Below are 27586 nucleotides of genomic sequence, written 5' to 3'. Positions count from 1 at the left end.
ATCGCACCACAAAGATGACATGCGAGTGCGATTTGTGTGCGAATCAAATACGATGTGCAGCAGTGTGAACCCAGGCTCAATGAAAGCAGATGCCTGGTTGATGTGATTGTGGAATAACGGACAGCAAAACTACACTGTATTGTAGACCATAAAATAAAAAACGGAAGGCATTCCTCTACAGACCCTGAAGTTTATGGGTGCTATAAATATTTATACAATTATATATATACATCCACAGTGGATTTTTTTCAAGTTCTTTTATCATAAAAAACAGGTAAAACAATACACTTATCAACTCAAATAATTATAATATTAATTAAAAAAATGTACAAGTTAACTTAGTCCCTGCTGCGAGTGATGACGTAAAAAATAAAAATAAAACCAAACAAAATGAAAAAACAAGATTTCAAAGATCTTGCGCTCTTCATCTGTCTTTAGACTTGAGTCCTGTGTTGGTCCATTCATAGAAAGGGAATTGTGGGTCGGGAGGGTGTGCGTGAAAAATTAAAAACCCACAAAAATAAAATCAGTGGTTTTCCTTGCACCGAGCGTCAGCTCTTCAGTTTACACTGCGGCATATTTAGGAAGACGGTAGAATGGGGTTTGTTTTCCTTCCCTTGCATGGCCCCCGCATTTCCATCAGTCTCTGTTCTGCGGTGAAAGCGATCTGCAATCGTCTACGGGGTAGCAAGTCTGACCAAACAAATCCCTTTTTCTAAAGACAATAGTTTTTTGTTTTTTTTGGAAGCTGGAAGAAAAGGTTAGAAGAGAAGCTGACACCCGGTTTGGCTGAATGTTAGTGAGCGTGAATGTCTATGTTTTGACCGTTGAGAAGTGCGTCCGCCGGGCTCTGCGCTGACACCAGGTGGTGAGGGGAGGTGCCTGCGGGCAGAATCATGGAGGCGTGGTGGGGGTGCCCTGGGAGGTAGGAGTGTAAAGAAGGTCCGTGACGCAGGCCGGCAGGGTGCGAGGGCATGGCGGACGTGTAACCGGCTGGAGGGAATCCCATGGCCATAGAGCCCGGGGCCGCACTGTAGTCCCCTGGCATTCCTTGGAAACCTGGCAGAAAAAGAGAAATGAAAATGTCAGCTCTTCAAATCAATACAGGTTATTCACTGGATTAAACATAATCCTATTTTCCTTCTAATCCAGAGACGTTTATAGGGGAAAGGAGTAATCAATGTGCATTTCTATATAGAATCCCCACCATTAATAAACTGTTGATTCTACAATCAGTAAAACGGGAAGTTTGGGCTCATTTACTTTAATATTGTATTGTCTACTGGCAATAAAAAAAATTCAACGAAAGCAGAATTCATCCTAAACGTAGCAGTTTTGGGTGAAAGTAAACACCTGATTGGTTAATATGGGTACCATGCATTAACAGTAAGCGGCTTTAAAACATGCTTGGGGCAAACATAGATCTATACAAAAAAATGAAAAAAAAAAAAACGTAAAATAAAACGTAAACAAATCAGGCAGACTCGATAAGACTACTCAGTCTATTTTCTGCTGTTACTTTTCACTTTTCTTTGCTGGTATATTTGGCACGGTAGTGTAAAAAATACAACAATGGCAAATTGCAGTAGACCACAGCAACCAGATTTCAGTTTTAATTTAGATAAGTAAAGTGGATTGCTTTCAAGTCTTCTAATTTTATTCCACTTTTATTACTAAACTCCAGCATAATTCTGCATCAATATTAAAATGTATGTTTAGAACAGAAGCAAAATCACAAAAAAAACCATTATATATATATATATATATATATATATATATATATATATATATATATATATGGGATGGATATGAATTCTTAAAACAATAATGAATCTAACTTTGAAGAAATGACACAGATACAATGTTTGCCATTCATAACATGCACACACTTATCATCCCAATCATGCATTTGCATTGTGCTCCTTTCACTCTCGATTGTCCCCTTAAGCTGGCAATATACGTATTGATTTCTTTCATTCAGCCTGTGGGCAGAATGTAAGAAATCAAACAGCTTCCTTTTTTACACTAACAACGCAGGTGAATGAATCGGCCGCTGCGGGCTACTGCATTGGCGCCTCCAGCTGTCAGAATACCTGAACAGCACCTGCATCTGATTGGCTGCAGGCACTTTTCAGACAACAATTCCACCCATTTCCAACAATAATCCATACAGAAATTGACTTTTGTCTATTAAGGTGTTACAGACGTGGCCACTATGAAACTCAGACTCGAAGTGTGTGTGGCCAACTTTAAAGAATCTGCAACTTATCCCCTTAGGTACCTCATCACAATTTGGCCATGAAAAGAGGGATCTAACCACTAAGAAATAAGCAATCAGAGTCTCTGTAAATCCTCTTTGTACACACCATGCCTACCTAGTGTTCAATATGTGTCGACTGGAGCCCATAAGTCAGCAATAGGGAATGCTTGTTTACAATGCTGGACATAACATTCTAATCTGTCTATAGTAGGGTTTCTCAACCAGGGTTGTGCGGAACCCCAGGGTTTTCTCCAGGGGTTGCTAGGGGTTCCTCAAGCGATGAAGAGTTTCTAATCATTGGGAAGACCGGGGGGGGGTCGGTCAAGTTAGTTGCGCCAAGTTGGGTGCAGTTGCCATGATGGATAGAGTCACGTGACAACTGCTTTGATGTCAAGCAAATCTGGTAATAGAGATCGACCCGCCCGCCTGTGGCTGTCCCAGCACCAGATGCTGACAAAGCGCCTGGCAGAAAGACTGGAGATGTAGTTGTAGGCAGTGATGCTCCTCCAGGGGGGATAATTCATCTTCTTCACTCTCTGCAATGTGTCAGTTAATACAACAATCTATGTTACATTTGATATGAGGTCTCCTTCATCTTCACATGGGCTAATTCCCTGCTCCACCACAATTACAGTGTATCTGAGAGCAGAGCAAAGCTTGATGTAAGCATTCCCCGCAGCTGTCAGCGAGGGTTAATAATTTCCCTCATTTATAAAATGAAATACTTCCCGCTGCAGCGTAGTGCGCCCTCCGCTGACCCATGATAAAGCGCCGCTCGGAAGCAGAGAAATCTACATACCTGCGCAGTCACTGTGATTCGACACGCCGCCACAGACGGACTATTTAGTTTGCTGCCTATCAATTAGCTCCTGCTGGGGTCCTGTGTCCTCATCTTCTGTAGCTAATTCTCCTCGCAGCCCCACCCCCCATTCCCGAGATGCGGGGAGGACCTCCAGCCCCCTCTCTCATCCCTGTTACTTCCCTGCTCTGATCTCTCCAGCTACGGTTGGGTTCTGGTTTCTCCTCGTCATCTCTATGCATTCTGGCCCTGGTTCCTAAATTTGATGCGTTTCACAACCCCTACTCTTCCAGTCACCTCATAGCTGGTGCACACAGCCTGCTGGAGTGTGAGGCTGTTATCCTACAAATCGTCAGGGATTTCTCATTAAAAATGTGTCTAAAGGAAGAACCCTAGCAGCCTCATAGTCGCTGTTATTTTCTAACCTGAGTTCAAATCCTGAAAGAAAGCTGCTGATTGGCTACTATGGGTAATGCTTGCAGATCCTTTTAGCTATGAGACCCATGAAATACACATCTCCATGTAACTTCTACATTGGTATGTACCGTATTTATCGGCGTATAACGCACACTTTTTTCCCCTTAAAATTAGGGGAAAATCGTGGGTGCGCGTTATACGCAGATCCTCGCTGTCTCTGAGCGCCGCCGACATAGACTGAGCCCAGTGTACTGCGCACTCGGCTAGGCTTGGCCACGCTCGGCTCCGCCCGCAGGACCGCAAGAGAAGCCGAGAGGAGCTCGGCTCCACCCGCAGGACCACGAGAGAAGCCGAGAGGAGCCGAACACACAGGAAATCCGTCTCTGTACAGCTCGGCTGAGGCGCCAAACTCAAAAATGCAATGCTGCAACCTTGGGCAAGATGGACACCTCCAAAGCCGCAGAAGGACGCCAGACAAGGCCGCCGATGGACGCCGAGCAAGACAGCAGACGGACACCGACAAGGCTGCACCGACCTCCAAAGCCGCAGATGGACACCCACAAGGCTGGATGGACTCTGCGCAAGGCCGCAGACGGACGCCAGACAAGGCCGCCGATGGACGCCGGGCAAGACAGCAGACGGACACCGACAAGGCTGCACAGACGAGCATGCAAAATGTACGTTTTTTTTCCTTAAACTTCCCTTCTAAGCTTGGGGTGTGCGTTATACGCCAGCTCGTGGTATACGCCGATAAATACGGTATTTATTGTCAAAACTGACAATGTACTGCCTGCTTCCAAGATAAAACAATGCAAAATATGTGTCAACTCTCGGCTGGGACCAGCACTGTAGATTAAAGTAAATGCTCTGAAGCGAATATGCAGCTGGGGAGTAGCAATTCGAATGGAAGCTTCTGATCTGTGACAGATCCTTATACCACCTATACTAATGCTGACCATACGCTAGTAGAATTTCATTACAAATTTTTGATTTCAAAAAATTTTATTCAATTTTCGAATTGTTAGTGGGTCAAACTAACATTTGGTTTCAACCACAGTGGTGAGAATATTTGAAGGAGTAGGATGGAAAAAAAACATTTCAACAAATTGAATGTGGTTTTTGTTGAGGAAAGTCCGTTCATTCCGAAATTGAATGTAAAAGCAAACCATGGAAGTACTTTCAAATGATGTTTGTGAAGTTATCAAATGTACCGAGACATTTTTATGAATGTTCATTGGAAAATAAACTAGTTTATAGGGAGCGTAAGAAAATATGTGGGTAGCTATTGATGACTTCTACTGAATATGGTCATTCTCTGGCTGTCAGGCTGAACCACTAACTTCTGTGTTCTGTTTTCACTTAGGCAGGCCATAGATGATGCAATTTTTTTTCCTGCAACCATAGGTCTATTTCCCCATCAACACAGTTGGTGTTGACGAGGGAATCCCTCCCTCTAAGCTGTTGTGGTCTCCCGGGAGAGGGGGGAGGGGTGAGGAAGCCATCCCTGGAGAGCACAGTGATTATTGCTAGCAGCTATAACTGCTGCCTGCCCATGGATTGTTCGAATCTCTACTGAACCAGCTGCAATTCGAACCATCAATGAGCGGCTTAAGTGTATGCTTGTTCCAGGGCAGTGACTCAAGATAATAATGCCATAGACAGCAATGCAAACTATTTTTTTTCGGCTCTTTCTGGCATATGGTCTGGTCTTGTCCCAAAATCCAACCCTACTGGGCGGCTGTAGCCTCCACCCTCAGTGAAATCTGCAAGATTAGGGTACAGGCTGACCCGAAACTCCTGTTATTGAGCCATTTGGAGGATGTAGACGGGGATAGGTACTGTAAACTATGCTTGACTCTCACACTATATTATTCTAGACGTGAGATACTGCTGAAATGGAAGTCGGAGTATTCTCCCACGCATGACTCCTGGCAGCGGTCGGTGACCTCGGTGTTGCCTCTATACCGGCTGACTTATGAGAGTAGACAATGTCTGGGGAAGTTTGACAAGATATGGTCTGCATGGATAGATGCTTGTTGTGTTCTTGACCCCCCCTCCATCTGAATATAGTTGAAAATCTCGCTTGTTGGGTGTGCCCCCCCCCCCCCCCCCCCCCCCCGTTTTTTGCCTTCCCCCTTCCCTCCCCCTCACTTTCTTTCCCCTACCCCCTCCTTTTACGTTCCCCCCAGTTCTTTACACATGCTATCACTGCACTGCGAGAGATGATAGGAAGTTGTTGACATGAACTGCTTATTGTGTAAGACTAGATTCTAACTAAGTTTGTATCTCCTCGCTATTGGATGGACAGGAACTCCCGAATGACCACAGATGTATTGCTGGCTGAACCTGTACGTTATTGTTTTACTGTAAACTGTATTACTATTTTTTTTTTCAGAACAAGGCCAACAATGTCTACTTATTCACAATGAGCATGGTTGAACCAACCTTGACTTACGTTCGATTGCTCCCACTCCCTGCCTTGTCTGCCCTCACACTGTGCTTCAAAGGAAGCCTTCCCAAGTATGCTTATGTCACCATCTCTGCAAGAACATAGTGATCTCTGCTATGGATAGTTCCAAGCTCAGGCGCAGTTTGCGCTCACACTGGGAAAACCGTACTGAACTACAACTGAACCATACTCCAGACCACCTTTTTCAAGCAGTCCTAGGCACAGTATACTTAACCATACCTGGGCATGGTTCAGAACACTCACGCTACACAAATGAACCAGACCAGTGGGGGGGGGGTGCTCAGGAATAGTTAAAACTGCCAGTGCGAGTACACACCTAGTACAGGTTTCCCACGATCCACAGTTTAAATTTTATTCTAGTTTAACATGAACGAATGTGGAAATTCTAAGGTTGCTAATGGTTTGTTCCTAAATTGCTGTTTTTTATATATATATATATATATATATATATATATATATATATATATATATATATATATATATATATATATATATATTCTCCCTTTCCATAATCTATATGGAGTCTAATCTATAAGTCTACTTTGAAGCTGATGAATAAATAAAATAAGAAAGGTGTTGCTCATCACAACCAATCACATCTGAGTTGCAATTTTTATCTCATGTAATGAAAAAGTAGCTGGAATCTGGCTGGTATGGGCAACAGTATTTATTCTTTCTTCATCTCTGCCCATGTGCCCTCATCCCCCCAGAAATCCTGCACTGTCAGTATGTCTCGTATATCTGCACACTGTAAAGAGGACTGTTTTTGTTGACTAAACATGTTATTCCCATTATGGCTGGGGGGCTCAGGAAAACTGGGGGGCTCAGGAAAACTGGTTTGGCCCAAATAATGGTTTCCTCTGCTGTGAGAAAACAACTGAAGTTCATGAAAATCTAAGTAATTGAGTCTGTGCCAACATTTCATCCATACTTCAAATACCACACATGCAGTGATATACATGCATGTGACATCGGCGAGAGAGGCAATACACGTGGTGTCACAAAATGAGAGAGAGGGGGTAAGGGTGATGTGCGTATAGAATGAGTTTAAGGGGAAATTGTGATTGACAAGCACCCTGCCCCTCCCCGTTGCAGGTCAAAAGATTAAAATATATAAATAGTTACTTACATCCCTAGTACCAGAAAGGTGGCAGGGGGTTACATGTAGTGCCACTGCCCTTCCATACCTACGGCCATGCCTAAGCCTCCCATGGCTCCTAGGGAAGACAGGCAACTAAGACTGCAAGAATAACACTGTGGTACAGTCACCACCCACATGCCGTGTATTACCTGCCCTGGTGATTCTGCCCTCTTACTCACTGCAAAAAGCACCAAGTTAATGTAACCGCTGAGCTTGCCAGGCATGTACTGCCAAACTGGGAATTCTTTGTGCCCACGTTCAATAACTTGTTTTAGGCAGTACCTGCAAGACCATAACCCAGTGACCACATTAGTGGCTAGCCTATCATCAGAATGTATATCTTAAAGAGGAGCTCCAGTCTGAAAAAAAAAAAAAAAGAAAAGCCAGCAGCTAATACTGTAGCTGCTGACTTTTATTCAAAGGACACTTACCTGCTCAGGGGTCCCACGATGTCGGCACTCCGCGCAAATTCGTTAATCGGCTTTGGGTGCAGGCGCCAGCATTGTAAGTAAGGTAAACTGGAAAATAAGCCTTTAAGTTTCAATGCCCATTGCCCTCTTTGAATGCGTGAGTCGCGCTGCACTTTCTGAATGGTCCCGCCCTCTTCTGGAACCTTTGTGTGTCCCAGAAGGCAGCTTGTGGAGGGAGGAGGGTCTGGAAAGGCTCATAGATCACAGCGGAAATCTTACCTAGAAGTGGGAGTGGGTACCTGTCAAAATGAGGTAGAACCAAAAAAAAAAATGCCGAATATGGCAGAGGAGGGGGGGGTGCAAACAAGCGGAGCTTCCCCTTTTGGGTGGAGCTCCGCTTTAAGCTGGCCATGCATTAATTGATTTTTTTGTTTAGCCTGGAATTTAAATAAAATAAAAAAATCTAGCAGATTCCTTCATCCACACTACAAGCCCGGATGGATAAATCTCCCACTGAGGCTATTGTGTTTTGACAGCCAGCCTCAGCGGTAATCAAAATTCAGTGGGTGCTACCAAACAGTGACTGTAGCTGATTGGCTTCAGTTACTGTTCAGCTGAGAATAAACGGCCTAGCTCCTTCGATTTTCAGATCGAAAGGATGTTGGGTGGTAGGGTGCCAACAGTGCCACCACTGATTGAATTTTGTCCAGTTCATCACAAACTTGACGAAATTCGATCAGCGTATGGCCAGCTTAAGTCTGTGAATTAGAGGATCTAGTTAATTCTCCTAGAGCAATATTCAACCCAAATGCTATTATACATGTGCGCTTTAACATCCTCCAGTGCTCAGCAACACAAGACAATAAAAGGCATAACAGAAGGACATAATATAAACTACAGCAGGATGAAAGCTGCCGGATTTTGTCATTTTGAATATTAGTAAAGGGGGAGTTCATCAGATGGAAGCAATTCTTCTGAGCTTACACTGATCCTGATAGAAAGATGGAAGCTGCCAAAGCTGGTGAGTCACTGAACTGAACATTTATGCGGGATAAGAGTTCAGACTTTCATATTTTGATGGCTGCATGTTTGGTTCAGGTTCGAGACTCACAAGGTAGTGAAGCCGGGATGACAACAGTGCAAAGTCTGCATCTTTTATGGGAACGTGTCATAGAAAAAACATGAAGGCTGCAGTGGTGGACCACATGTTTATGGTCATCGCTAGCAGCCATATTTAACATTTCCACAATGGCAGCTCCCCCATTTCCTTCAAGTTTTTTTTTTTTAACATATGAGTATAATCATGTCATGGCACTTTATTACCTTCTGTGTAATATCAGATCCCGCCACATACTGTATATCTTAAGCCTAGTACACACTAGTAGTTTTTTTTTTCATTCAGCCCAGCAAGGCTGAATGAAAAAATGCTGACAGCTCAAGAGGAGTCGCTGTACTAACTATCCAACATAAGTGCAGCGATCTCCATTGCGTTTCTGTTGTGTTTTGAACACTACGGTCTGTGCTCTCAGCCATTGGCTGACAGTGCTGATCAGGTCATGCTTCTTCGACAGAAGCCAGTCGAACTTCCGTCGTACTGACTCCAGTACACGCGGGCTGAATGTCGGCTGGTTTCTAATGAACCAGCCGATGCCGCCCAACATTCGGCCCTACTAGGCTTAAGGCTACACAGTATGCCTAAATAGCAGACAAATAATTGTATAAGTGAAAAGTGTGACTACTTTATCATACAAAACTCATCTATCTGCTCCCTCGTATCTCCCCCATGTCACAGTCTCATCTCTCACCTGGTGGGCGAATTCCCATGTGCTGCTGGCCATCCATGACGAATCCCCCCATGTTCTGACCGTCGGGGCTATAGGGTCCACTGCCTTGACCTGTGGTAACAAAGAATTCATGTTAGATGGCTATTCTTTATTTTTGCTATTACATAAAATTGTCTTTCACCAGCTTTCATATTTGACTGTGTTGTGTCTATCTGGCCCTATGGGTGATCTGCACAAACCCTGAGCTATTCTAAGAGCCACAAAGTGGCTGTTAAATGGCTATATTTATGATGTATATGCTGGTCATGCATAGTGCAATGTACTACAAAATCAAAGTAATCCTGCCATTAAGCTATACTGACTTGCATAGATACTAATCCAATATCTCCCTATATCTGTGTAACTTCTAAAACTATTTTTACATCCTCTAGGGCGCCCTCAAACCGTGCGATGATGTAGATTTTGCTGCTGTGATCTGACAGGAAGCCCAGGTTAAAATTCAGACACTGCACATCCCAAGCTTCAGGAACTTCTAGGCAGCCCAGAAAGTGATTAAAGAAGTCACATTGGTATTTGCAGCATGTTATGCTGTCCTTCTACGCAGACAGATTACTTGGTTTGGTGACAGGTTTGCTTTGATACCCAGTGCATGCAGGGTAGTCAAACTTGATTTCTTTATTAGAAAGAAAACCTGAGAAAAACAAACAGGCTTCCATAGCTGAACTTTACATCTGCAATGCCAGTTGTCAGGCTCATCCAAAGGAATTTCTCACTTTTTTCATTAATAAGTATGCGGACCAGGAGTTCTAAATTCACTGGCTCCATGCTTGTTTTGACTCAAAGACTCATTATTGAAGCCAGAGACAGACGGGTATCTAGCATTTTCAGATGGAAGTCAGCAATAGGAACCCCACATTTTTCTCATGACAGGTTTTCTTTCAATGCTGCATTCAGAGAAGGAGATTGCATTAAGCATATGACTCATCTATGTAATAAATACATAGGCCACGTACACACGATTGGTCAAAACCGATGAAAACGGACTGAAGGTCCGTTTTCATCGGTCCAAACCGATCGTGTGTGGGCGCCATCGGTCAGTTATCCTTCGGTCAAAAAAATTAAACTTTTCTTTAAAATTGAACCGATGGACGCCTAACCGATAGGTCAAAACCGATCGTTAGTATGCAAAAGCATTGGTTAAAAACCGCGCATGCTCAGAATCAAGTCGACGCATGCTTGGAAGCATTGAACTTCTTTTTTTTCAGCATGTCGCTGTGTTTTACGTCACCGCGTTCTGACACGATCGGTTCATTAACCGATGGTGTGTAGGCACATCAGACCATCAGTCAGCTTCATCGGTTAACCCATGAGAACGGGATGGACTGATCGTGTGTACGCGGCCATATTGTATTTTCTTGGGTGACCTAATGTCTGCTGCCCTAATGTGGAACCATTTGGCCTAATTTTACATTATAAAAAAACCTGGCTCACTAAAGTAAACGTCACAAGAAAGAGGAAGTAAACATCCAATGTAAATGCCACTTACCTGTGCGGTTTGATTGGTCAATCATTGGCTGAACGATCCGTCTTCTTGCATTAATGAACCTGTACCCCAAAGAGAAGGAATGGATGGAAACCATAAGAACATGTCTGAAGTCAACCACAATGGTACTTTCTACAGTAAAATCAGTAGACTCGTTTACCGTAGTCACAAAATTAATTCTGGTGGCAATAAATGATGTCTACATTTTTCCTGTTTATCTACAGTACATGCAGAAGATATACTATTTGGATTAAGGTGCAAAATTCCGTATTATTATTATTATATAGGATTTATATAACGCCAACAGTTTGCGCAGCGCTTTACAACATCAGGGAAGACAGTACAGTTACAATACAATTCAATACAGGAAGGATCAGAGGGCCCTGCTCGTTGGAGCTTACAGCCTAGAAGGGATGGTTAAGTGGAACAAAGGGTAGTAGCTGTGGGGGGATGATCAGATGGACAAAATTAAAATACAGTAGTTAGGTGTGGGTAGGATAGGCTTCTCTGAAGAGGAGGGTTTTTTAGGGATCCTCTAAAAGCTAATAGAGAAGGAGATAGACGGAAAGATTGGGGTAAGGAGTTTCCTAGGCTTGGAGAGGCTATGGAAAAGTCCTGGAGACGAGCAAGGAAGGAGGTGATGAGAGAGCTAGAGAGCAGGAGGTCTTGAGAAGAACAAAGAGAACGATTAGGTTGGTATTTAGAGACTAGGTCAGTGATGTAGCTGGGGGTAGAGTTGTGGATGGCTTTGTAGGTAGTTGTTAGTATTTTATATTTAATTTGTTGGGCAAGCGGAAGCCAGTGGAGGGATTGACAGAGAGGAGCAGCAGAGACTGTATTACTGACATTTTGTGAACAGAATTCCCAGAATATTTGGCACAATGGATAGAAGTGACTCAATAACCATCCTTGTTGCCAACATTATCCAGGTTCTCCATTTTCAGTGCCATATGGACAAATAAAAGGAAGGGCTTGGATAGTTGCTGTTGGTATCGAGAACAGTACTTTCAGATTTAAAAAAAAAACTTTAAACTAGGACTCGGGTGAGATTTTAAGACTACTTACCAATTATTGACCTGAAGTATCGTAAGCCCTGTGTCCTGTGCAAGCTGCTTCTTTTGTTCTTCTGAGGGGTATGGGTGCTTCAGGGAGAAAAAGAAAATATTTGATTACACCAGATTGAATAAACAGGATCCAACTCAATCAAAGGGCCAAAAATATAAAAAAAAAGATTAATTTTATTTTGTTCTTTCATTCGCAAGTCATAGCTCTGCATGTAAAGAGTCTGCTCGCTAATCAGACCTGAATGGATAAAACATAGAGTGTAGAGAGAAACTTCCTGTCCACTTATATAGAAAAACGCCAGATTCGATATTTGCATGGGAGAATTATTTGTTTATTAAAGCACCACTGCTCTGAGAGGCCACAGACTGGATAACTTGAAGATAATCTAAAGATTCTCCAATAAACGTCCAACCATCTGCTTTGTTAAGTGGGAGTAAGAGGGTGACTTTTATGGCGTCCTTCTAGATCTATAGGACAGATGGGACCGGCACAAATAGCGCCTTTCTTCTTCAGGAGCCCAGGAAATGTGCAACTGGCCCTTTGCTTGATCAGGAGGACCTAAAATACAAAACAAAAAAAAATGGCCATGGAGCTGTCAGGGACAGCAATGATGGATGAGATTGGGGGTCTTAGGTTGCAGCCACTCGGAGACCTTTGCTTGACAGGTTAGTGACAGATGAAGGGCATGGGTGCAGAAGGGGGGGATGCTGAAGAGCACAGAGGCTAAACAGTTGTTAAGGGTGACCAGGCCAGAACTTTTGATATTTACAGATTTTCAAAAAAAAAAATCCTTTGAATCATCTAATATGGACTTGTATATTTACCGTACTTAAATGGCAGTGGAAGGCCCAAACCATTTACTAGAGTGTGCTCAAAAAAAACTGTATAAAAATGCATCAATTTTCCTTCTTATAACCGAGAACATTATAACATAAGAACATTCAGGTTCTGCGGGGATTCCGAGATTATTTGTTTACATAGACAAGGCATATATGATGCAAAATGGCTGCGCTACATTCTTAATGATTTCTAAAAATCAGAGCTGTTGGGAGTACCCATTAAAAGAAATTACATTTCCTAGTGAAAATTAGAAGATGAAGGACAACTTAAATAATTAGTTGCTGGGGGCAACAGTCTTGGTTTTCTCATGCCCTTGTGTCCAGCTGCCACAGGATCTCAATGGGCTGACCATACATTATGCAGTATTCCCATTTCAAGCCTATTCTATGCTATTGCTAGGTTTGCAATTCTCAAACCTTGTTTCCATAGGGAAACAGATTGACGCTTTTACTGTGTAGGTGCAATATATATATATATATATATATATATATACACACACAGCATCTCACCAAAGTGAGTACACCCCTCACATTTTTGTAAATATTTTATTATATCTTTTCATGTGACAACACTGAAGAAATTACACTTTGCTGCAATGTAAAGTAGTGAGTGTACAGCTTGTATAACAGTGTAAATTTGAGGCAGTGCTGGAAAATAATGGTGGCCACACAAAATATTAACACGTTGGGCCCAATTGGACATTTTCAGGGGTGTACTCACTTTTGTTGCCAGAGTGTTAAGACATTAATGACTGCGTGTTGAGTTATTTTGAGGGGGCAGCAAATTTACACTCTTATACAAGCTGTACATTCACTACTTTACATTGTAGCAAAGTATAATTTCTTCAGTGTTGTTTCATGAAAATATAAAATAAAATATTTACAAAAATGTGAGGGGTGTACTCACTTTTGTGAGATAATGTATATATACATTAGAAACAACAGTAGCAATGTTTGCATGGGTACGATGGAACTGCTTAAGGCCATGAAATGGCATTCAGCGAATTTACAGCGCCAGTTTATTACCACTTGTATTCTGAATCCTGACAGCTAGGTCTTTTCTATAATTCGGGTTGGCTTACACTTTCATTACAGACGAATACAAATAATTAAAAGAAAATAATACACTCTCCCGATTCTAACTTTTCCTTTGACTGGGTATGAATGGTTTTCCATGGATGAAGCTTTAAAGGGCATTAGCAAAGATTTTACAGAAGAACATATGCTGTGGATCATGGGAAGCTGTGACAGACCTAATCCAATTTGAGATGGCAGATGCAAATCAAACTCACAGCATACTGCTCTAGCTACAATTGTCAATGGTCATTTAGTTGCCTCTTTGAACTAACAATAAGCTTGCAACTCTACATAAATATTAAACTTTATAAAACAATGATTAATGCATTTTAATGGAGTAAAATACCCCCCCCGCCTCCTCCCCGCCTTAAAGGAAACAGTGCTAAAGTCTTTGTTGGGCTGCATGTAGTGTTCGTACCATATTACATAACGAGCAACTACGTATCGAACATTATAGTAAACACAGTAAAATACTGCATTGCCAAAAGTATTGCGACGCCTGCCTTTACCATAAACTTCCCAGTCTTAGTCTGTAGGGTTCAATAATAGTTGGCTTACGCTTTGCAGCTATAAGAGCTTAAAATCTTTTGGGAAGCCAGTCTACAAGGTTTAGGATTCTGTCTATGGGAATGTTTGACCATTCTACCATCGCATTTGTGAGGTCAGGCACTGTTGTTGGACGAGAAGGCCTGGCTCGCAGTCTCCGCTCGAATTCATCCCAAAGGTGTTCTATCGGGTTGAGGTCAGAACTCTGTGCAGGCCAGTCAAGTTCCTCCCCCCCAAACGCGCTCATCCATGTCTTTATGGACCTTGCTTTGTGCACTGGTGCGCAGTCATGTTGAAACAAGAAGGGGCCATCCCTAAACTGTTCCCACAAAGTTGGGAGCATGAAATTATCCAAAATGTCTTGGTATGCTGACGTTTTAAGAGTTAATCTCACTGGAACTAAGGGACTAAGCCCAACCCCTGAAAAACAATCCCACACCATAATCCTCCCCCCACCAAATGACTTGGACCAGTGCACAAAGAAAGGCCCATAAAAGACATGGATATGGCCTCGTACACACGACCGGTTTCCTCGGCAGAATCCATCAAGAAACTTTCTGGGAGATATTTTTTTGCCGAGGAAACCGGTCGTGTGTACATTTTCGTTGAGGAAACTGTCGAGAAACTCGACAAGCCGAAAAGAGAGCAAGTTCTCTATTTCCTCGACAGGAGTCTCAAATTGGCTCGTCGAGTTCCTGGTCGGGCTGGTTTCCGACGAGAAACTCGAGCGTGTGTATGCTAAGAAACCCGCGCATGCTCAGAATAAAGTATGAGACAGGAGTAAAAGTAGCATTTGTAATGGAGATAACAGATTTTTCAAGCTGTAACAGACTGAAAAGTGCAAATTGTCTCTTAACAAACTTTTACTTAACACGCAAACACATGAGATTAGCAAAACCAGCCCCAAGAGTTTAGCCAGTGGAATCGAACTTCCCCTGCCGTTGTATGTGTTGTATGTCACCGCGTTTGAGAACAAGGAGATTTTGTCTTGACCGTGTGTACGCAAAGCAAGCTTGTCGAGTTCCTTGAAAAGCCTAACAAAGAACTCGACGAGGAAAACGATGTGTTTCGCCCGACGAGTAACTCGGTCGTGTGTACGAGGCCTGAGAGACTTTGGGGAGGATGAACATGACTGGCCTGCACAGAGTCCTCCCTCGACCTAATAGAACACCTTGGGGATGAATTAAAGCAGATACTTCAGGCCAGGCCTTCTTGTCCACGTCAGTGCCTGACCTCACAAATACACTTCTGGAAGAATGGTCAAACATTCCCATAGACACACTCCTAAACCTTGTAGACAGCCTTCCCAGAAGAGGTGAAGCTGTAATAGCTGCAAAGGATGGGCCGACTCAATATTGAACCCTACAGACTAAGACTGGGGTGCTATTAAAGTTCATGTGCATGTAAAGGCAGGCGTCCCAATACTTTTAGCAATATAGTGTATAATGCATTGCAAAAAACATCATGCTGGATCCATTTTTTTCCTCTGCCATTGACAACCCATTCATTGTGAATGCGTTTCCTAACATATCTCGCCTCGGTGTTCAAAAACACCTGCAAATTTTATTCTGTGAATGAGCCCTTTCTGACATGTTGAGAAACCTGTATTGCCACAGTAACCAATACACCTTTGCCTTACATTTCCAGACTTGTAACACAGCTGGCAGCACAGAATGTTCTTTGATTGCTTAGAGCAGCCTTTCTCAACCTTTTCAACACAGAGGAGCCCTTGAAATAACTTTCCAGTCTCAGGGAACCCCTGCTAAAAATTATTATAACTACAACTCATTATACATTAGCGTGATGTCAGTGGTAAGACTGCTCCTTACACATGTGTCCGCCGGTGTCCCGCAATCGTGTCACGGAGCTGAAGAACGGGGAGATGTAAACACAACATCTCCCCGTTCTTCTTAGTGACATGTCACTGATCGTCTGTTCCCTCTGTCACTCGTAGCCCAGTCCCCTAACAGTTAGACTCACTCCCTAGGACACACTTAACCCCTTCAGCGCCCCCTACAATTTAACCCCTTCACTGCCAGTGTAATTTTTACAGTAATCAGTGCATTTTTATAGCACTGATCACTGTAAAAATGACAATGGTCCCAAAATGATGTCAAAAGTGTTCGATGTGTCCGCCATAATGTCACAGTCATGATAAAAATCGCTGATCTATACTAGTAAAAAAAACATTATTAATAAAAATGCCATAAAACTATCCCCTTATTTTTGCCTTTCAACTTTTGCGCAAAACAATCAATAAATGCTTATTGCGATTTTTTTTTTACCAGAAATATGTAGAAGAATACGTATCGGCCTAAATTGAGGAAAAAAATTATTTTTTTATATATTTTTTGGACATATTTATTATAGCAAAAAATATTCAATTTTTTTCAAACTTGTCGCTCTAGTTTTGTTTATAGCACAAAAAATAAAAACCACAGAGGTGATCAAATACAATCAAATGAAAGCTCCATTTGTGGGAAAAAAAGGACGTCAATTTTGTTAGGGAGCCACGTCGCACGACCGCGCAATTGTCAGTTAAAGCGACGCAGTGCCGAATCGCAAAAAGTGGCCTGGGCTTTGGCCGGCCAAATGGACAGGGGGGCTTAAGTGGTTAATATAAGGAGATGTCAAGTGGTGATTTTATGGTCATGAGCCTGTCCTATTCACAAATGACTGTACATGCATCGAGATTTTTTTCCTACTGACTTTCACACTTAGATGCTGCAGAATTCATCAGGTCAGTGTGAAATTTTTACAACGTTACTGTGACATGGCCCTAAAATGGAGGCATTGGTGATTTTGCTTGAATTCTGTGAAGAGCTATTCTAGCCAAAGCCAATATTTATTTTAGGTGAGTTCTTGTGAGTTTTATCAGGGGCAAAGCAATTGCACCTAAAGCTAAACCCTTGCACTTGGTCATGTGACATCACACAATGAAGTATGGTTCAGACTTTAAACTGTGGCCTCAGTGCCGGCCCAAGACATTGTGCTGCCTGGTACCAAGAATGAAATGCTGCCCCCCCCAAAAAAAAAATTACGTTCACCTAAAATGCCCCCACATCCATTATTTTATATCATGATAACTAAAGTGGACCTATCATGGCTCTATACATGTATATAGGAGTATAAAAAGGACCTGTTATGGCTCTATTCATGCAATTAACCTCACAGTGGAGCGGAGAGTGTAACGGGAGGAGCGGTCGGGCGGCAATTAGCCCCACAGTGGAGTGGAGAGTGGAGCTGGCAGAATAAGAAGGCGTGCTGGCAGGAAATTTGCTGCCCCCCTGAAAGTGCTGCCTGGTACAATGGTACCATCGGGTCCCATGGTAGGGCCGGCCCTGACAGTGGCCTCCACATCTGTAGCTAGGCCACCATGGTTGACCACTTGCAAATGCTGATGTTTTGAGACTGCAGTGGTCAGATTCTATTGTGTCTCTACCCCATCCTATATTGAAGGAATTTCTATGTATTGTATTCCAAAGTTATCTGTCAAAGCATTATCAAGGAGTGTGACGCCATCATTTGACTTTGTAATAGCAGAACTTCAAATTTGAGTCAACATAACTTGCTACTGGAGTCTCAGAGCAGCAAATCAAAGCTGATCAAATAGTTCTGAGTGAAGTAATGCCGCGTACACATGATCGGAAATTCCAACAAGAAAACCGTGGATTTTTTTTTCCGACAGGATTTTGGCTCAAACTTGTGTTGCATACACATGGTCACACGAAATTCCAACCGCCAAGAACGCGGTGATGTACAACACTACAACGAGCCGAGAAAAATGTAGTTCAATGATTCGGAGCATGCGTCGACTTGATTCCGAGCATGTGCGTTTTTTCGCGCGTCGGAATTGGATACAGGCGATAGGAATTTCCGACAAGAACTTTTCCTGTCGGAAAATTTGAGAACCAGCTCTCAAATTTTTGCTGTCAGGATATCCGACAGAAAAAGTCACATGGAGCCTACACACGGTCGGGATATCCGACCAAAAGCTTACATCGAACTTTTCTTGTTGGAAATTCCGATTGTGTGTACGCGGCATTAGTCTTGCAGAATTACAAAGTGTGCTTATTACAGACCTGTCTTGTTATATAGAATTCTTAAGCTGACCATTGTCGATTTGACCCCACTGACCATTAGAATATTGAACAAACGTTCCAAAAATGAAAATTTTAAAACAAAATTGGACCAGCTTTACAGACGCCCTACGTTTCTGTATATCAGCTATATAATTCCTTACCATCCTCCATCGAGCAGAGAAAATAATACAGATAATCAGGGGTGTGTGATGCGGGTTCGCAATTGCCTATTCGCCTGTCAGATGTAGCTCTTCGTCAGTCAGCCAGCGCTCCCTCCCCGATGCCTGCCTGCCGCTAAGCAGGTTCAGGGTAATTACCTAGAATTGATTACCCGTTTACCAGCTTCTAATAGGTTTATAGCTTCGTCAATTAGTAACTAATTGGTCAGCGTTCATTAACTCTGCTTTGTTTAACTAGGCAGGGACGGGCTCCGTTCTGACTAATTGTTTCTGTGCACTCCGCGAGCTGAGATGTAGCCCGGGGCGGACTTCATGGGTAGCTGCAGCCGAGACTCTCAGCTTTTATGCCGCTTTAGTAATTTTTAATTGGGTCTGCATCGCAAAGATTTCTCAGCATGGAGTGGGACAGAGTGTACCCTCTGGTGCAAATGGTTAAACGCAAAGGATGCACTGACAGCAAAATATATAAAGCTCCAAGTCTTCTGTCTAATCACATTACTTCCTATGGTCAATTTTTTTCTGCATAGTAAAGAGCACTCGGGAACAGTATTCTCTGTAAAGCAATTGGAAGATATGAAAAAGCTTTATAAAGAGAAGCAATAGTGTATCCAGATCTGTTATAGGCCAAACACGCTAAAGCCTTGTACACACGATCGGAATTTCCGATGAAAAAAGTCAGACGGAATTTTTTCATCGGATATTTCGACCGTGTGTGTGCCCCATCAGAATGTTTCCTTCGGGAATTCCGACTGACTTAGAAAGAGTTCTCTTTTTTAATGACGGAAAAAATTTCTATCGGAAATTCCGTTCGTCTCTACGGAACTCCAATGGAGAAAAAAACATGCATGCTCAGAATCAAGTCAACGCATGCTCGGAAGCATTGGACTTCTTTTTTCTCGGCTCGTCGTAGTGTTGTACGTCACTGCGTTCTTGATGGTCAGAATTTGGTGTGTATGCAAGACAGCTTGAGCGGAATTCCATTGGAAAATCCATTGGAGTTTATCCCGATGAAAATTCTGAGCGTGTGTACAAGTCATTCGATTGTAAGCTCCTTGAGGGCAGGGACTAAAGTGGATGTAAAGTTCTGTGTAAATTTCTGCCGCTATATATTATAATAAATAAATAAAAACCAATGCTCAAATCCTTTCTTTGCTTTTCAGCCAGCCCATCCAGGAAGGCATTGCCTGACCTCCAGTTCCATACCTCCCAACTTTTAGAGATGGGAATGAGGGACACTTATTAGCAAATGTATGTAAGCAAAGCATAGGACACACCCCCTGCCATGCCCCCTTAAAGGAGAACTCCATAAAAAAAAATAATAGTTAAACCTACAAGTGTTTTTTTTTTTGTTTTTTTTACCACTGATATTCCTTTATACTGGCATCAAAAATTTACACATGTAGTCATTTAGAATTTTGATGAATAGTTTAGCAATAGGAAACACTTTTTGAAAGATAAAAAGTGCATTTTGTATCCAACTGCAGTATCTCGCAAAAGTGAGTACACGCGTGTTAAATTATTTTGAAGGGACAGGAAATTTACACTGTTATACAAGCTGTACACTCACTACACAACATTGTAGCAAAGTGTCATTTCTTCAGTGTTGTCACATGATAAGATATAATAAAATATAAAAAAAAAATGTGAGGGGTGTACTCACTTTTGTGAGATACTGTATATAGATCAGACCAAACTGAGGGACACGTGAGGAGGAAAGAGGGACAGAGGGACTTTGTTTCCAAATCAGGGACAGTACCTAGAGATCAGGGACAATTATGCAGTTCCCCTCTATGTGTTGGGAACACATCCCTTTCACTTGCTCCCCAGTCACTACTTCCATAACAACATGAGTGCACCAAACCAACATACAAGTATACTAAACCACCCTATGTTACCGTCACATGATCCGGCTGATATATGAACACAATATAAAATGTTTCTCCTTTAAACACCCTTATATGCAAATCCATCTGATAAGGTAACACGTAACTAATTATAACAATAATCTAGACTGATATAAAGGCATGAGGGCATTTCCTCGCTAATACTCCGGCATTAAGTTGACCAGAGAGCCAACAAACCATGGGGACTAATTCAACTGCACCACATGAAGTCCAGTCCTCACCATCATCATTTTACCATTTGGTGGGTCACTGACCCAAAACAGGTTTATACAAGTTCGGTGTCCCAGCACTTTACTGGCTACGTGCTTCTTTCTGGTGAGTGAATGACTAAGTAGAGAAGCAAGGAAGAGAATGCCAGCATGTTGCACCAAAATTACCAAAGGCAGCTCCTTTGTTTCTACCCTATAGGGATTTTTGAGAAATAAACCCAGCTTCCATATGTCTATTTTGATAGGTTCCCTTAAAGTGGTTTAAAACCCTAGATTAAGGCTTACCTGTAGGTGCTTGAAATATCTCCCAGGTCTAGGAGATATTTGCAAATCGCCGTACAGCGATTTCTTCTGCGCATGCGCCAGAGTTAGAAAGGGCACGCTGTGCCGTTTCTAACTCGGGTCATGCCATGAGTGGAGGCTCCCGCGCGACGTCATGTAACTCCGGCCACTCACAGCCCCGGAAGGAATAGGGGTAAAGAATGGACGCTCGCTACTCGCGAGGAAGACCGACATCGCGGGCTTCTCCTGCAGGTAAGTGTCACATAATGGGCTACTATGCGATGCATAGTAGCCCATTATGCGTTACCTTTGCAGGGAAACAAAAAGGAGTAACACCAATCAGGGTTTACTTTCTCTTTAAAGCAAAGAAAGGGGCAACATTTTTATTAGCCTTGGTAAGAAATTAAATTCCTACACTTAAAAGATAGTCTCTGCCAAATACTATTGCTACTAGAATAAATCAGTGAGTATACAAACAGCTCTGGGCCCCCTGTGCTTCCAGGCCCTATAGAAGTCTTATGCCCCGTACACACCATCACTTTATGTGATGAAAAAAAACGACACTTTCTGTGAAGTAAAAAATGACGTTTTTGAAACTTCAATTTTCAAAGACAAAGTTGCCTACACACCATCGTTTTTCTCACAATGATCTTGCAAAGTGAGGTTACGTTCCACCACGTTTTACCATTGAAGCTCGCTTCATAAGTAGCTTCTGGGCATGCGTGGATGAAAAAACGTCTTAGAAAACGACGTTTTTTGCTACACACGGTCAATTTCTGTGAAGTAAAAAGTGCACTTTTGAAAAACGACACATAAAATTGAAGCATGCTTCAATTTTTTTTGGTCGTTTTTTACAAGACATAAAACAACGTTTTCCCCCACACACAGTCAATTAAAGTGACGTTTTAAAAAACGTCATTTTTTTTCATCACATAAAGTGATGGTGTGTACGCGGCATTATAGCCTGCTGTGCCAAAGGCTTATTTTCAAATCTAGGCTGGTCAGGTCAGGTGGTCTTGTATCCTGTATGAAAACATTAGTCTGCGGTGCTACACAATCGGGAAGATTTACTAAAACTGGTGTACGAAGATTCTGGTGCAGCTGTATATAGTAACCAACGAGCTCCTAGGTTTTAGTAAATCCTCCCAATGGTTGTGCTTTACTGCTCACAATGCATTCCATTTGGTGCCCAAATCTCTACAGCTGTTAAGCAGGGGTGCAGAGTTATTGCAGTGAAATACAGCTCCATGCTAATAGCCAATCTACGAATCTTTATATTAAATGCAACAATAAAAATATGGAAGAGCAAGCGTCAAAATGAAGACAAAGTATGCGTTTACCAAAGACATGCTTTTACTTTGCCGTTAAGTGTTTTGACATAACATCAGAGTTTCTTACCGAAAGGTGCTGGAAGAGCCACGCTCTCATGATGTTTGTGGCGACTTTTGGGAAAATTCCTCGTTTCTTGTTCCTTTTTTTGTCCCTGTCTAAGTCATCGTCGTCCCCCGTACTGGGTGAGGCCACACTATTGTCTAGACAGTCACCTGTAAGGAAAAAATGGTATAATATATGTTAAGAGGATACTATTTGTGTAGTTGAATATATTTTCGTTTGATATTACATCTTAATTTGCTAAAAAATAATCTCTCTTCACCAATGCTTATATTTTTATATAACAGTTTATCAGTTTATGTGGTCTCAGAATGGATTCCTCCTACTAACATTACGCAGTATCAGTTAATGCACAGAGATAGAGGAATCTCCTTATATGAGCTACTTCTGCTGACTGCACATAATAAAATATACTTTATTGAGCAGCACATCTAGAAATACAACCCTGTTGTGCATATTACAGTAAAGGCATCGCTATAAATTACTGGATTCCAGAAAATAGCACAAAGATATCAATCTGTCGCTGGTCGCGCTTGGTTTTTTCTTCCACTGCAGCCTCTTAGGATCATTTTTTCTACTATAGTCTTTTCATTGATATCAGTTGCACTGTATTCAGAAAAAGGTATAAAAGTGAGAAATCTCCTCAACCCCACTTCCCTGCCCGTGGTCCATCTATTGAAATCCCTATTTCTTAGCAATTGGTAGGCTGAAAGATGGGTAAGTCCACAAACTCTCTTTGTGGAGATAGGTGCAATTTAAACTTTACGTTAAGTTTACAGTCCTAAAAAATTATTTGCTTCTCTTCCGAAGATTATTTGACCTGCATTAGGATACTGTATAGCTTCAACTTCAACTACAATGGTCATATTTTTTTGATGACATTGGGGTTGGCTTTCTTGTGTCCACAAATCACCAAACCACCAAAATAATGAGTCAGTGGCGCCAGTGGAGAATTGGGAAGAAGGAGTCTCTCAGGTTGGAAATTCAGGCCTCGTAGACACGACCGAGTTTCTCGGCAAAAACCATAAAGAAATTTGCTGTGATTTTTTTTTTGCCAAGGAAACCGGTCGTGTGTACATTTTTTGACGAGGAAACTGTCGAGATCCCGTCGAGCCAAAAAGAGAGCATGTCTTCTTTTTCCACAACGGGAATGGAGAAACTTGCCTTGTCGAGTTCTTCGACAGCCTAACAAGGAACTCGACAAGGAAAACAATGTGTTTCGCCCGTCGAGTTCCTCGGTCGTGTGTACGAGGCTTCACACTTATTTGGGCTGGTCTGGAGCTATGATGATCAATGGAATGCCCTCCATCTTGATTCTGCAAAGCAGACAAGGAAATTTAGGGAAGGTAAGGCATAAATCAGATTGTACTGATCCAATGGAGCCACCTGAGCATCCTCTACTAAAGGATCTGCGTACCTGGAGACAAGCCTGTACAGTTTGTTGTTGACTCTGGAGGCCAGGAGATCCAAATCTGGCGTCCCCCACCTATGACACAGTTCGTAGTCATCTCCGCGTGACGGGGCCTTTCTCTGGGGTTCCAGACACTGTGCACTGAGGACGTTTACCTGTCAAGTCTCCATGCCTGGGATGTAATCAGCAGACAAGACTGGAATGTGAAGTTCTGCCCAAGACAACCTGGTCCTGAGACTGGCCTGACTTGTCCCACAACAACAGAATGTTGTGTTTAACTTTTATGGAGTAAAACTGGGCAAGTTGGACCGCACTGCAATAAATGAGGTTACCATAAAACTCTGGACTGAAGAGAACAAATCTTAGATTTTAGCTTTCAGGTTTCTTAAAGCGGTTGTAAACCGCATAAACTTTTTTTTTTTTTCCCCAAACCTGCAATGCAAAAGGCATAATAGGCTAGTATGCATCGCATACTAGCCTATTATGAAATACTTACCTCGGAACGAGGTGTGTACCACTTACCTGGTCCACGCCGAGCAGGATGTCATCTTGCTCCGGCGTGTCTTCCGGGTATCGCCGCTCCAGCGCTGTGATTGGCTGGAGCGGCGATGACGTCACTCCCGCGCGTGCGCGCGGGAGATTTAAAATCGGCAGGGTCCGGCGATGCCGGTCCTTCAGCCGTGGAGTCCCCCCTGCGCATGCGCCGCCCGCATTGCGGGGGTAATATCTCCTAAACCGTGCAGGTTTAGGAGATATTATCCTTACCTACAGGTAAGCCATGTTGTAGGCTTACCTGTAGGTAAAAGTCCAAATAGTGGGTTTACAACCACTTTAAGGGAAAAGAAAACTCTGGCTTTGAGATCTAAGATGGAGTGAATGTCCCCATTTGCCTTGGAAACTGTGAACAAGTTGGAGAGGGAACCCTAAATTTGTTCTGCCACAAAACTGCAACGCTGATTCGCAAGTCCTGTTAGTGTTACCTGGGGACCTGCTAATCTGTGCGATAACAAAGGAATGTTAGAGCTGATGAACCGAGGAAGGGGGTGGGAGTGCAAGTCAAGCTTGCAGCCCTGGAAACCACCTACTACACCAAAGCATCTGAGAAGCAAGCCGCCCAAATGTCCACAAATGCTAAAAGACCCCCCCCACATTGGAACCCTGGCAACCACAGCGATACTCATTCAGCAGAATGTGTAGACTGTTATTTGCCTGGGAAGTGTCATATTTGCCTAATAATAGGCTAATAACACATGTGCGGTCAAATTTGGGAAAATATATGTTTGTGTTTTACATGGTATAAATAAAATAATAAAAAAAAATACTAATTTTCTAAAAGATTGGAGCAGGCCTCAGGCAGGCTGCAAGCTACTCAGAACATAAGATGAAACTCAGTGTTGCCAACCGTCAGTATTTTAACTGGCAGCCAGTAAAAAACAGGCAATTTTCTCCTGCCAGTAAAAGTAAAAGTTTGTCAGTAAAAAAATATGGCTGTGACGCTCGGTTTGGTCCAGAGGCGGCTGACACCATCCGAGTGCCTGCTACAGTGTGATCTGGCAGCTCTGGCGGAGACGGGGACAGAGCATGTTGTGTGTCATGGTGCAATGGAGCCAAGCAGAGCGGCCAGAGCCATGTGTGTAGGTCTGTGGTATGGGGGCACAAGGCAGGTTGGGACCAGGACCGCCAGTGCTGTTTAGACTGGAGTGGACTGGAGGGACCACTTGGCTTGGAGAGAGACTGTCACTGTGACTCAGGAGGGGACATATCGGTGAGGTCTCATCATCATCTATGCTGCTGCACACTGCTGCCAGTGCCACTGTGAGAGTCAATTTTATGTGTGAGTGCCGCCCATTCTAATTTCTTCCCCTCCTCAGTCCTGTCCCTGAGCTACTTATTTACTATATCGAAAATAAAATAAGAAACACTGCGGCGGACATGTGTTTCCCCTGGAGGGGGTGTGTTTCCCTTCCCCCCCCACCCTCTCTTGCTCCCCCGGCTGGGCGTCTAGCCCGCTGGCCTAGGTGGAGCGCGCTTGCACAGGAGGGCTAATTGCGCACCTGTGCAGTGCGGGGAAACTGACCCGGTGACGTCACGGCGCCGTCAATTGGCGGCGTAGGTGATGTCTCCGGGTTGGGGTAGCTCATTTAAGGGCCGTCTGGCCCCCGGATGAGTCGAGTGGATCTCGCCTCTTGTGGCTCCCGGTCTGGGCAGTGACAGGTCTGGAGTCTAACGGCAACCTTGGGGATCCTCTTGGATGTACGTGCAGTCCCTTGTTTCAATGGTTCTGTCCATGCACTACAGTGCATTGTCTCCGTTTTGGGTACTTCCATGGATGACACAACACTGGTTCTCACCAGTAATTTTGGACTTCATTTTAACACTGCACCACCCTTGATCCCCTCACATTGCCACGCTCCTGTAACCAGCCTGCTGCCTTATTGTACCGAGACTATCCCATCCTCCACCATGGCCTGGCTTTCAAATTCCACGGATGTAACTACCGTGGTAAGCATTATCTTTGGCATAATTCCCAACCAAATTCCCCTTTCTCTCACCTCATCCTTCCCCTCCCATCCCATCCCAGCCCCCTCCCCCCCCCTGCTTTTATTCCCCCCCCCCATTCCCCTTGGTTGTCCCTTCTCCCCCTTTTCAATTTTCTCCCCCCCCCCCCCACTATTTATCCTCCCTTTCTTTTTCTCTTCCCTTTTTCTCCTTCTTTTCTCCTTTTTCCTTCATTCTATCCTTTACCACTCAGTCCTTACCCAATCTTGCCTGTTCCTTACCTATCAACAATCCGCCACCTCCCTCCCTCCTTCCCTACCAAAACAACCAATCAGGTTTATATATCTATATATTTATTATTCTGTTATGCCCATATTCAGATTTCCACTACCAATACCCCCATGCCCGCCGTGGGGGGAACCATCCTTCGGGCGCCCTGGTTCTGTGCCTTATCAATTCACTCATGTGGTAAGTTTTTATTCCCTTGTACATTACATATTGTACTGCTGAAATGTATTATATATGTTTATTCTACCATATAATTCACAGATTGGTTTCCTGATGAAGCGGTGAACCTCCGCGAAACTAGTCGACCATGACCAACTGTTGATATATATATATATTTGTTTTGTCTATTTTAATAATAAATTCCCCCTTTTTTTATCTATTCCTGTTTTATATTGTTTCATCTGTACCGAGATAGTCCCGCTTCTACTCAACTGTGTGGGCTGTTGTGGGTTCAGCCTCAGCAACTGTTCCCCTCCCCCCATGCTCCCCATTTTTCGCAATTAACTGGGATGATGGTACATTACTTTTATATATTATTGTTTATATGAGGCTATACTCTCAATTTTGTCAAAATAAGAAATATGTTTTTTTGTCTTATTATCTACCTTTAAATCATATTGCTAATTGCATATTGTATTTGTTTGTAGCCTAAATACTCTAATTTGCACTTAAAACTGTAATTTTGTAGCTTTTGGAAATGCCAGTAAAAACTTGGCTGTGCCAGTAAATTTTGGGTGTTGTGTCAGTAAATTTAAATCTGGTAGGTTGGCAACACTGGTTGGTCCCAATTGACAAAGATGTGAAGGCCAGTTTCTAGATAACTGTTTCTCCTCCGCCAACTCTGTATAGCAGAGGAACATTTCAGCTTTGGAGTTTTCAGTTTTTAGAATAGTAAATTGGTAAGCAGTAAATTTTTTTTTTTTAAGGTATGATAAGTGAATGAGAGCATGTAGCAAATATAAAATAAATGTTGTCCCAATCTGTCTGAA

At 42.9% G+C, this 27586-nt stretch overlaps 1 protein-coding gene across 5 annotated transcripts in view; it reads right to left on the bottom strand.

Moving 5' to 3' along the window:
* Positions 1–242: 242 nt before the first annotated feature.
* Positions 243–27586, bottom strand: part of LOC120913400 (homeobox protein meis3) — a 69806-nt gene continuing 42462 nt past the window's right edge. For 2 of the 5 annotated variants that reach the window (XM_040323286.1, XM_040323289.1), the window contains exons 8-13: positions 22406–22551; positions 11890–11966; positions 10828–10886; positions 9303–9392; positions 7076–7163; positions 970–1059 (exon numbers count right to left, since the gene is read on the bottom strand). In XM_040323286.1, coding sequence (XP_040179220.1) covers positions 7105–7163; positions 9303–9392; positions 10828–10886; positions 11890–11966; positions 22406–22551 — 431 coding nt within the window. In that variant the 3' untranslated portion in view covers positions 970–1059; positions 7076–7104. Of the gene's footprint in view, positions 1060–7075; positions 7164–9302; positions 9393–10827; positions 10887–11889; positions 11967–22405; positions 22552–27586 lie in introns of all 5 variants that reach the window. The other 3 variants (XM_040323284.1, XM_040323285.1, XM_040323287.1) reach the window with 2 other exon arrangements.

The sequence above is a fragment of the Rana temporaria genome, chromosome 9 (genome assembly GCF_905171775.1).
Source record: "Rana temporaria chromosome 9, aRanTem1.1, whole genome shotgun sequence".
NCBI lineage: Eukaryota > Metazoa > Chordata > Amphibia > Anura > Ranidae > Rana > Rana temporaria.
This window is presented reverse-complemented; position numbering and strand designations above follow the sequence as displayed.